The sequence below is a fragment of the Macrosteles quadrilineatus genome, unplaced genomic scaffold (assembly GCF_028750875.1).
Source record: "Macrosteles quadrilineatus isolate MER2022 unplaced genomic scaffold, UCM_ALF_1.0 Scaffold_1__1_contigs__length_201487025, whole genome shotgun sequence".
In the NCBI taxonomy this organism is placed as follows: Eukaryota; Metazoa; Arthropoda; class Insecta; order Hemiptera; family Cicadellidae; genus Macrosteles; species Macrosteles quadrilineatus.
This window is the reverse complement of record NW_026542594.1, coordinates 57249840-57262621: the sequence shown is the minus strand read 5'-3', so window position 1 is coordinate 57262621 and position 12782 is coordinate 57249840. Positions and strand designations below refer to the sequence as shown.

Below are 12782 nucleotides of genomic sequence, written 5' to 3'. Positions count from 1 at the left end.
AATAAATACAAAAAATAAAAAATACCACATGGGTCACAATGACCTGTGCGTGATAGAGTCCTTAGCTGTCTGCTGTCAAAATAAAAGTTCTTCACACTTCACAATACACATAAAAAAAGAACTAACAATAACTTGGTAAAATAACACTATACAATTAATACTATAACAGTTATAAAATAACCTAAAAACCATATGCAACGTGCAATCAATAACATCTACACAATTTTTTTTTTTTATGATCTGAAATAGTTTATTTGGTCTACAATACCACAGTTTACTAGAGTGTCTATCTTTCTCTTTTTATTCTGGGGCAACACGAATATAAGTCTGTTTATGTCATTAGTTAACCTGCATTTTAATATAATGACCAATGGCAAAACAGGCCACCATGTAACTAATACATTTGTTGCGTTTCGTTGTTCATTTTCTCAGACCACGACTTCCTCTTTGCATCTTTGGAACACCACTGAAGACGACATGCTGTTTTTCCAGGACACTCCCTCGCTGTACAGTTAGACCACCCTCGGCGATGGGGCGCTGTTCTCGTGCGTCATGTCTATACTTAGCGTCGCGGCGCGGCACGGCAGCACGACGCTTCGCCCGGTCCAGTACCGCCGCCTCTGACACCGCCGAACCATGGACTCCTCTTGGCTGGGATTGGACGACTTTTTCTCCAGCTCCAGCACCAGTCGTCGGTCCAGAGTGTCGCTGCATTCCACGACTCGACGTTCGCGACTCGGCTCTGTCGCTGACAGGATCAAGATCGACTTCGGCCCGACCGACATAGATCTCGATTTCGACACGAGTGCTTTTCGTAGGACCTTGCTCCGCGAGTTTGACGGATTTCCCGGGGAAACCGGCTCGAAACTCAAAAAGTCTGCTTCCAAGCAGGAGTCTAAAACGGAGAAAGAAAAAGTGAGTAGGTAGATCTATACTGTAGCATGTTTTAGACCTTCAGTCTGGAGGCGTAAAGGCGTAACCCTGTTGACTACACAGCATGACGCTTTTAGAAGTATGTTTTCTTAAAACTTAATGTTAAGGGTAAACTTGGCACATTAAAATGATAAAATGTTAGTATACAGTACTTTTTTGTCTAACATTATTATCAAATACCCACTACTGTATATACTGTATTTGTGGTACTGTATGACCACAAATGTGTATGCTCAATCAACAGGAATTTGAAAACGGCTTATTCAAAATACCTTAGTCTGTACAATGACAAAGTAACCTTTGGCTGTACAATGATGTATAGCCACGTGACTATCAAGGCTGCCATAATCCTCAATATTATCTAAATTCTCTCAGTGAAAACATACAAAAACTGCTTTGTATATGGTACCACCTTAGATCAGGGGCGGATTTAGGGTGACATTTGGGGGGGGGGGGTCACTGAGGGGTATGGAACACGGGAGACGGTCAGAGGGTCCCAGCCTCAAAATCTACCTAAAAATCCTTTGCCTGCTTTGGTGAGCGTTGCCACAGGGTCCCGGGCCGACCCCTCATTAATCCTGGGACCCTCAGACCGCAGTCGCCTGGAAAGGATTAGGACTAGAAATAGAACTAGAAAACTATGTTGATTTAACTATGTTTAAAGAATTCATATCTCTATCTATTCTATATGTATAATATGTGAGGCAGTTTTTTGTGGACACTACTCCTCCCTCATCTGTGCCAGTGGACCAATTTCAACGTTTAAGGGGTCAAAGGATTCGTCTCAATTTGTAGTTTTGCAATAAGGGTTTAGAATTGTAAAATTCTTACCCTTAAGGGTGCAAGGCGCACTCAAAGATTGCGTTCGTTGCAGAATTGGAATAACGCACGCGGAATTAGGGCTTATTGTCGCTAAGGTCAAGTTAATTTTTCTTATTCTGGAGAGGCAAATACACACATTTCAATAAGATAAAATGAAAATTGTTATCCAAATCTTATAAATGAGTTATCAAAAGTATTTCAATAAATAAATCTTCCTACAGTCACCCGACAAATTTGGCTTCCTTGTACTGTTTATAGTACAGAAAGCTGCTAATTGCTCTATATATATACTTTGTCGTACGGTTTATACTTTGGCGCACATCAGGATTCCAACGAAACAACACAAAACAGCGTGGTTCCATTATGCACGTAATCCGTGTAAGCTTGTAAATAGGTTGGCAACACTTAAAGATAATAATACTATGAGCAGCTGATTGGCTATTATAACTACGATTTAACCTGTCATTTCGTGTTTATAGTCTCGGTATTTCTGAACTTTCTGGACTTTTCTTTTAAGCGTTTTTAAAACATTCCTACGACCTTAATAAACAAGAAAATACCTTTAAAGCATTTTTTTTAGGCGCGGATATCACTTCAAATTACAAAAACATACGGAACTATATTCTCAAAACGCGGAGCACATTTCTTGCCGAGGAAAAATAGCGGAGTGATACGTACCGGGTACTACTTTCTCTAGGGCACCTATTTGTGTTGCCAGCTGAACCTAAAAACGTGTTGTATAGTGTTTGAAAGACTAATTATTTATATGCTTTATAGTGACTGTAGGAAAAATATAATGTTTAACACGAGTGCAAAAGGCCTTTGCTGCACTCGAGATCATTCTCGTGTGCAGCAATGTGCCACTTTGCCCACTAGTTACACAAATAACTATTTCATACGAAACTAAAGATGTTTTGTGTGATATTGGAAAGATTTCTTCTAAGCTTTATAACAAACGTCATCTATCATTAGACCATTCGTGGCTTTTAATAGGTTGCCACGAATAGGAGAACAGAAAGTCTGTTCGAGTATTCGTGTACTGCCGAGAGAATATAGAACACGTAACTATTAAACAAATAACGTGCGAAATTAAATTTTATTATTTTATAATGTTTACAGTAACGTGGTAAGCAATTCATTGATTCATTACTTAAGAGAGCTAAGCCCACCTAAATGTGTATTTTAAGCTGAAAATGATTGCACTGTGAGTGCAAAATGAAGTAAGATGTTCTGTGTAGCTTTTTTTAGCGAATTTAGCTACAAGGTAGTAGGTGACACATTAAATCCTACATCCGGGGCCGATATACTTTTAACGGTGTCCGTGAACACGAGAACTTGGGTAATTTTGGTCCGATTATGATGGCATTTGGCTTGAATGTGTAAGGTGGGATGAACGGGCGTGAGTTAAAAAATATTTTCATGATATAAAAAAAACACACTTTATTGCCCTCCCTGTAGCAGCTAACCTAGGTACTTGTTGTATAATGTACTAAAGGTAACGGAGAAAGCTTGAAAATAAAAGAGACGACATTTGAAATATCTTTGTTATTGTTGTGGAGATGTAGTTTACATGTTTCTCTATGTTGATAATATTTGGTTAGTTGATTTATTTCATCCTATACAATAAACGTTCGTTAAAACACATTTTACCTTCGTAGCAGCAAAACTAAACACTCTTTAAAACTAACTTTATTTACGCTATTATTTTGCCCGTGCCGAGGGTAGAATATAAACATAAATTCCACAAGGATGTATATTTCTAGTTTTACCGTTTGATGTATTTTATGTGTTCGTGGTAATATTAATTTAACTTAGCTGGTGATTACACTATGTAAATAGCTTTCTAATATATTATATGATTAACAGTTTCAAATAACTTTAAACAGTACAAACTCTCGTATAATGTTAATTCCTAAACATTCTAGTTTTTTAAGACATGCAGCAGTTTAGAACTTCACAGTAGGCCCTACATACTTCACATATAGTTAAATTGTTTTAATATAGTTTTGCAAGTGTCATCAAAACGGGTTGACACTGATAATTATTATTCATATCCTTATACAGTTAAAAATAAATAGAATTTCCTTCAAATGTTCATTATTTGTTTATAAACAGTATATCAGTAGTTTTTTTCTCTGTTTTCATGTCAATTACTGTAAATAGTTGTATTTTTTAGTTTTACTGTTTGACGTCTTTTTATGATTATTAAGTGGTACTAATAATCTATCTAAACTTATGTAATCATTATATATTTTTTAATAAATTAGGCTATTATTTTTCACGACTTTATTATTGTACTCTATAAGATCTAAACGTTTTATACATAACAGTGTTTACCCGAACATTAGTATTTTAGATAGATAGATAGATAAAAAACTAAATAAATATTTCATTAACAATCAGCAAGCAAAGCCCTCGGACGATATCGAAGCATGAACAGTCCTAAACAGATCCGAGGTATGGTAACTTTATTTTTGTTAGTTTTTACGTACTTGATTAGCATACCCACAGCAGACCCCTTTAGATCTTTGTATGATATTATTGTGTAGATATAGTACAGTGTGTCAGTTGTTACATTGGTCTTTTATTTATAGTTGATTGTTTATTTTTCTCTTTTGCATTTTTCCAATTGTTTAATACATTTTCATTGGAAGATAGAGTTAAATCTCAATGAAGTTATTAATTATGATATTTCAACAAGGCTGATTAAAATACATAAACCAGAGATATATTCCTTGAAACTAGTAGTACATCGAGTTTTACCTCCATAGTCAATTGTGCATAGAATAAAGGTTGTAATGCAACTGAAACGCAAAATAATTTATTTCCAACAGTAACCCCACATGTGGGGTATTTCAGTGACTTGCGCGTTAATCCTCTCTTGGCTGGCGTTGCCAGAGAGTCCCGTCGCTAATGAGGGGTAACCCTGGGACCCTCTGACCGCACTCGCTCAAATATTTTACGACCGACCCTTGTCTGGGTAACCCTGGGACCCTCTGACCTACAACCATGGAACACCCTCCAGGACAGCGGGGGTTCCGGGGGTCCTACTACAGCAACCTAAAATTATGGCTTCGACATTCCCTAGTTCTAAAAATTATCTTTCTTTCAACACAAAAATGATGAAAATCCGTCAAGTGGTTGATTCAGAATCGTGAAATAAAAAAAACCCTGTCACGTTTTAATATATAAGAATTAGTTTGTGCACATAACCTTATTTATCGAAATTGTTTTCAGTTCATAACGTCGTAAACTAGAATAGACCCAAGGGAATGTAAAAAATCGCCGATTTTCACGCAGTTATTTTCCAGATGCGACCTTATCCGCCTGACAGAGAAAACAACTCATATTTTTGAAGGTGTTTTCCGCAATACCAACAATAATTCTCTCTTTGTTAACCATGTAATACTGGCAAGTGACGAGAAACGAGGAAAACTCTGCGAAGGCGAATTTCATTGACATTTCCTCATGATTGTATTTTTATAGCAAATTTTAAGGTGACACAGTACTCCCTATCCCGGCCATGTTAAAATGACAGGTTTTAGGTACACATAACTTTTACAAATATTAACCTATCAACTTGAAATTTTTGTACTAAGTTTAATACATTATTACCAACAATAACATGAAGCAAAAAAAGTTTTTGAGCAAAATTAAATTGTTAGTATGATTTTTAAAATTTTATAAAATATTTTGTAATTTTTTAACATAAAATATTTTTTTATTTCAAAGGTTTTTGGTTGTCATGGAAACTGATTCGTATTATTGTTCCTTATCATATGAGGAACACACACACCAATTTTTATTGAAATTGGATTATAATTGAGGAAGAAAAGTGTACCTGACTAAAAACCACTTGACTTTCGGAAAACGACAAAAGTACCCCCTGTCACGGGTAGTAGTAGGACCGCTTGCTAAAGTAAGAGTGTATAAAAGTCGCTGTATAGCTTAAAATAATTTTTTCTTCCATAATATTTGGTATGTACGTGTTCAGGAAAGTGTATTCTACAAAACTAAATAATAAAAAATGTTTAAAAAAATTAATATTTGATGGCGTACCCTCTGCGTCTTGATTAGTAGTAGGACCTTGGACATGCTAAATTAGGCTGCAATAGTTTATAAAAGTAGATGACAATTTTAAAAATAATTTTTTTCTTCCTTAATTTTTATTATCTACGTGTTCAGAAAAGTCTGTTCTACAAAACTAAATAACAAAAAAAAATTTAAAAAAATTTATATTTGAGTACTGTGTTACCTTTTAAGGTCATTTACTTTGTTCAGCAGAAGCAGGTAGAAAAAAAATAAGTAAAAGATGCATAATTTAGTTTATATAAAACAATTCGCATTCAAACTAATTTACCAATACTTTATTCAAAATTAATATTTAGATTATAATTTACGATTGTATCCCTACCTAATAGTAAAGTAGTACTGTATTCTGTATTCATTGCCTCTATTTTTTTATAGCAGCATATACGCTGACAGTATTTTTAATTTCCTCCTTTTTGAACACTAGCTTAGTCTTTATGAACACGGGAAATAGTAAGTTGGTATTTTAAAGCTAAAGCTAAGAAATCGTATTATGTAGTAGCCCATGCATACCTTGATTATAGAACATTACGTGATTTAAGTGAATTTCCCATATGGGGAATACGTGACTACCTTTTAGGTCTCATAGTAAGACCTAGACCCGGGACCAGTTTACTTTTACATTTTGATGTCCCCAAAGGGCAAAAACACCTTCCGCCCAAATTGACATACAGGGTGGCTGAAAAGTAGCTTACAACTTCTCTTTTAAATTTTTGAGCGGAGCGAGCGAAGCTCTTATACGTCGACTCTAGAAACTCCACCTAGAAGGCTGAACCAATCGTTTTCAAATTTTGCATGGTGATAATGACCATATCGGTGAGTGCCAACATCTATATGGCGTTAAAAAATCTCTCAGGAATCCGCCCCACGGGGTCTCAAAGTCTCAATGCTCTTATGGAAGCAATTTTTTTATTGTTCTAGGAAGCTAGGCACGAGCCTGGGGTTGTTTGTCACATTACTTCAGGCTAGACCTAGGGGTTGCGGCATTATCACTTAGATCAAATCCATTGGTGACTTGGCGGGGATCGAACCCGGGACCTCAGGGAGTGTCTAAAACGCTGACAGACTGACTGACAATGTTATAACTCCATAAGACACATAAACGATGCCATAGGTTGCCACAAACGACCTACACCATTGAAATTTGAAATATGTGTTGGGAATACAATTATTTATAAGGTGTATGAATTTCAATAGGATATAGGCCTATTAATCGGAAGTTCTTAAAAATTTATTTAAGAACTATTAATGAAAAGAGTGCCACAGGTTGCCACAAACGACTTACAGTATTGAAAATCAAAACATGTGTTAAGAGGGTACATATTTATCTCCTATATAAATCTAAACAGTGTATCTTGGCCGGAAGTTCTTAAAAACGCACCTAAGAACTATTTATAAAAAGAGTGCCACAGACTGCCACAAACGCCTTACAGTATTGAAATTCAATACCTGTGTTAGGAGAGTACATATTTATCTTCTGTATAAGTCTGAAAAGTGTATCTTAACCGGGAGTTCTTAAAAACGAACCTAAGAACTATTCATAAAAAGAGTGCCACAGGTTGCCACAAATTACCTACGGTATTAAAATTTGAAATATGTGTTAGGAGTACAAATATTTATAATGTGTATCAATTTCAATAGGGTATCTTAACCGGAAGTTCTTAAAAACGAACCTAAGAACTATTAATAAAACGAGTGCCACAGGTTGCCACAAATGACCTACAGTATTGAAATTTGAAATATGTGTTAGGACAACAATTATTTATAATGTGTATGAATTTCAATAGCGTATCTTAACCGGAAGTTCTTAAAAACGAACCTAAGTTTATTAATAAAAAGATACACTGTTCAGATTTTTATAGAAGATAAATAAGGTCTCTCCTAACACATGTTTTAAATTTCAATGCTTTAGGTCGTTTGTGACAACCTGTGGCACTCTTTTTATGAATAGTTCTTAGGTGTGTTTTTAAGAACTTCCGGTTAATGTACACTGTTCAAATTCATGTAGAAGATAAATATGTACCCCCCTAACACATGTTTTAAATTTCAATACTGTAAGTGGTTTGTGGCAGTCTGTGGCACTCTTTTTATGAATAGTTCTTAGGTGCGTTTTTAAGAACTTCCGGTTAAGATACAATGTTCAGATTTGTATAGAAGATAAATATTTTCTCTCCCAACACATATTTTTAATTTCAATACTGTAGGTCGTTTGTGGCAGCCTGTGGCACTCTTTTTATAAATAATCTTAAATTCATTTTTAAGAACTTCTGGTTAATATATAGTACTAGCTGTTGAACCCGTGCTTTGCAACGGGAAGAGGACACAAAAAAGAAACATTTTATTTTAATCTTTACCAAAAGACAGAAACTTCAGAGCTGTGACGAGGTATTTATATTATATTATAAAAAAATAAATAATCTTTACTTCTGTTGCATATAATAGTTACACATCCGCCAGGATTTTAGAAACAAAATTCAACTTTTATGGCCTTAATAGAAACCTTTAAGTTATGACTTTTAAATCTGATAAGTAGTGGATACCACCATTTTGGTTTTGATTAATTTTAAATCTTGTGTAGGCTGATATGAGATAAACTTACCAAATCTTCGAAAAAACTTTTACATACATGATTTACCTTCATCTCCCTTAATTACATATCTTTTTCCTCAATTTTTGACATTTTAAATTTCAATTTTGACGTTGCAAAAATACTAATTATTAAATTTAAATGAACTGTTTTTTTTTTTATTTACTCTTCTTCATATTAGATCACAAATTCTTCCATCTTGTGGTTTCTTCACTCACAATAAATCATTAGCAAAAAATATCAGCTGTTATAAACTTTAGAAATATTGGTGTGCCTTATCAATAGTATTTCGAAATTTTAAAGAAACTATATCTATACTATAAAAAATGTCAAACAAATAATTAAGCATTAGACAGCAGACAAAACTAATATGATTATCAAAGCATCAAGGACTAAATAATGTAATAGCAAATACAGTATATGTTTCATTGCATCTCTGATTCTACTCTACAAAAATATCAACCCACAACTTATTATACAAAACCAGCAGTTCTTTTAATCAGTTCCATCTTCCATTGACTTTACATTTTCACAACTTACCATTAAGTAAACATAGTAACATATATTTCATTGATTATAGATACAAAAAACACTGTATACTGCTTAGTTTTATGATATTTTCCTTGGTTTAATTTAATCAGTGGTGTGGCAAAACAAAAAATATAAATTTATCAAATAAAGTAAATATGAACTGAAAGCTATGTTAAGATAAAATAAGAGTAGTTTGTATTACCATTTGATAATTAAATGTGGTTACACATATACAACAGGTTTTAGAACACAAAAATCTATGCACAATTTATGTATTGATGATATTCTTTAGTTTAATTCAAGCATAGGTTTAGCGAAACACAATTACTAAATTTACCTAAATATACATGTAAAAAAACAATAAGATGTGCAGGTTATGTTAAGTTAATCTAAGACATGTTAAGCAGTTCAAATTTTTTATAAGTAGCCTCCAAATTCATACAAACAAAAATCTATAGATTGCAATTTTCCTACTGTTTCCATGAAAATATATCAATAACATTATTTTCATAACACTTAAGACACTTTAAAAATCGAAAGCAGAGCCTGAGTTGATACAGCAACGCTTTTAGAATATTTTTTTTTATTTCTATAATCATTGACATAGTTTTACAATAAATAATCCACGATAAAAGGTTTGATTAAAATAAACCTACCTCATAGTTATGGAAAATATTATATTTAATTTCGTTGGATCAGCTGTCTTCAATTATGAAATATGCAATTTGGCAGTTCTTCTTGTTTACATTGAAATGTCAAAGCAAATGTAAACATTGTGAGTATTCTCATTGCAGCCATGGATACCAATCAATATTTACTTTGAAAATCCTCACCTCAGAAACTTTAAAGCCAAAGGGGCAAAGCCCACGGTCAGTATCGTAGTGTGAATAGTCCTATAATGGTTCTTGGTATGGTAGCTATATTTTTGTAAAATTTAAGCCCAGTTGGTTCAGTAGTTTTTGCACCTATTAGTAATACACATACAGACACCATTAGATTTTTATATAATAGTATAGATAGATATAGATTGATATGCCTATACAGAAGATTAATATCTCCACCCATTACATATATTTCAAATTTCAATAGTGTACGTCGTTTGTGGCACTCTGTGGCATCGTTTATGTGTCTTATGGAGTAATACCATTGTCAGTCAGTCTGTCAGCGTTTTAGGCAGTCCCGGGACCTCAGGGACTGAAGTCCCGCGCTCTAACCACTACGCCAGCTCGCGAGAGCTTGCCCAATATTTTAAGCAGCTCGCGAGTGCACAACAATGGCACTACATTAGATTTAACGAGTGCTTAGGTTTGCTATGGGGAAGTTTAAAAGTGTTTTTTGACCATAAGTCAATAGTATAGGATAAAATAATTAAATTTGCTAATTTTATCAACATATATCCATAAACAGGTAGACTACAACAGTTTTTATTTTATCCATTAAAATAACATGAGAATTTTAAATTACACTATTTTTGAATTTTGTCCGTGACCGTTAGGCATACAACAGCGTTTCAATATACTGAATTATTTCTTTTTCAGCTCTACAAATTGGTTTAAAAATTAATTGCAAAAATTTTTGTTTTTCGGGTCAAAAATGGGGATAACCCCATTTTTACACCATAAAACCCCCCATAAACCACCGTTCCCCTGGTCCGATTATGCTGGTTCAAGAACTCGATCGAATAAATGTAGGTTTACAAGTTTGTACCAAATGTCATCAAAATCGGATCATTTTTGCTTGAGTTATCGCGCTAACGGACACACACACACACACACACACACACACACACACACACACACACACACACATACATATATATATATATAAATATATATATATATATATATATATATATATATACTAGCGTACCCGTCGCGCGTTGCTGCGATTTTAGAGAATGACGTCTTAAGATTACATTCAATCTATTGTACATTGTGTTAATGTCAATAAAACATATTTATTATATAAAATTTAAAAAGTAGTTTTGCTTTCAAACATTTATTCAAGGGCTTTTTAATAAACAATGGAGCTCGTTCGCTACGCTAACTCGCCTCCAGTTGAAGTTCGTTCGCTACGCTCACTCACCTTATTAGCTTATTAGCAATTTAGCTGTTGTCATAAATTTAAAATACCCTCGCCGCAGCAAACCTGCCGACTAAGCGAATTTCCATTTGTCTGAATTTATTTTCAGTTAAGCCTAATTAAATAACATTAGGATTAACGAGTACCTAGGTTTGCTGCTACAAGGAAACTAATAAAGTGTTTATTTTTATGAAATATTAATAGCTTAGTATAAAATAAATGAATTATCCAAGTTTGATCAAAATATATCCATAAACAAGCAAACTACAACATTTTACAATATTCTCCATAAGAATAACATGGGAATTTTAAATTTATAATTTTTTGAATTTTCTCCGTTACCGATGACCGTACAAAAACACTTTGATATACTAAATTATTTGTTTTTTTAAGCTCTTTAAAAAGGTCTAGAGAGAAATAGGGAAATTTTTTGTTTTCAGGGTCAAAAATGAGAAAAACCTATTTTTACCCCATAAAACCCCTTGTAAAACCCCGTTCCCAAGGTTCGATCATGCTGGTTCGCGAACTCATTCAAGTTTATCCCGCCTTACACCTTTAAACCAAATTTCATCAAAATCGGACAATAATTACTCAAGCTATCGCGTTTACGGACGTATATATATATATATCCTACATATATAAAAATTTGAACGAATTTTTGGCCTCTGAGGACATCAAAGTGAAAAAGTAAATTGGTCCCGGGCCTAGGTCTTACCGTGCCACCTACGGTAATGGCTACTTCCCTTACCGTTCATCGTTCAGATTTTGACATGATTAACCTTCGTCATTTGCAAGTTAATTGAATTCAGGCATATTAATTAAAATACAATATTCTTAAGAAATACAACCAAAGGAGCGTATCTTAACACTCTTGAAAATTTTTTAGACACCAAGGACTCTACTCTATAATGTTGTGGCGCTACTCGCCACAGCCATATACACTTAGACTTGGACCTATAGGGAAATTCGCTAAAATAATAGTGCTCTACCTTGTTGGTAAACCAATTATCTTTTTAATGCTAATGAACATCACAGAATCAAATTGTTTAGTTGAACCAGCTGTAAAGATTCTTTAATTCCATTTAAATATGAGTACTTATAAGGTTAACATGGGAAACTCCAGAGCCAATGAGGCGGAGCCCTTTTGACGGATCTGCACCAAACTTCACACAAACCATCCTTGAATAATGCTTAATGATGCCTGAAAGTTTCATTACAATCTGTCGAGCGGTTTCGGAGTCCATAAAGGACAAACAAACACACATACATTGGATTATATATATATATATATACTAAATTATTTATTTTTTTAAGATCTACAAAATGGTTTAAAAAGAAGTTGAAAAATTTTTGTTATTAGAGTCAAAAATGAGAAAACCCCTTATTTTTACCCCCTTAAACCCCCCATAAACCCCTGTTCCCACGGTCCGATTATGCTGGTTCACGAACTCGTTCGAATAAACGTAGGTTTACTCGTTGTTAGCAAGTTTCTTCAAAATCGGATCAATTTTGCTCGAGTTATCGCGCTAACGGACACATAAACACATGTACATATATATACATATATATATATATATATATATTATACAGTATAAGTATCTGTCTATTCTATATATAATTCAGTTTTAAAAATCTTTGTACAACTAAATCTGGAGTTCTACTGGACCGATTTTATTAATTAATATGTCGTTGGAAAGCTTAGGTCGTGTAGATTTGCAAATAATTATGAAAGTTTGTT

General features: G+C 33.9%; 1 protein-coding gene across 1 annotated transcript in view; it reads left to right on the top strand.

The window, feature by feature from the left end:
* Positions 1 to 625: 625 nt before the first annotated feature.
* Positions 626 to 12782, top strand: part of LOC128983185 (uncharacterized) — a 139942-nt gene continuing 127785 nt past the window's right edge. The window contains exon 1 of the mRNA XM_054402375.1: positions 626 to 915. Coding sequence (XP_054258350.1) covers positions 637 to 915 — 279 coding nt within the window. The 5' untranslated portion in view covers positions 626 to 636. The remainder of the gene's footprint in view (positions 916 to 12782) is intronic.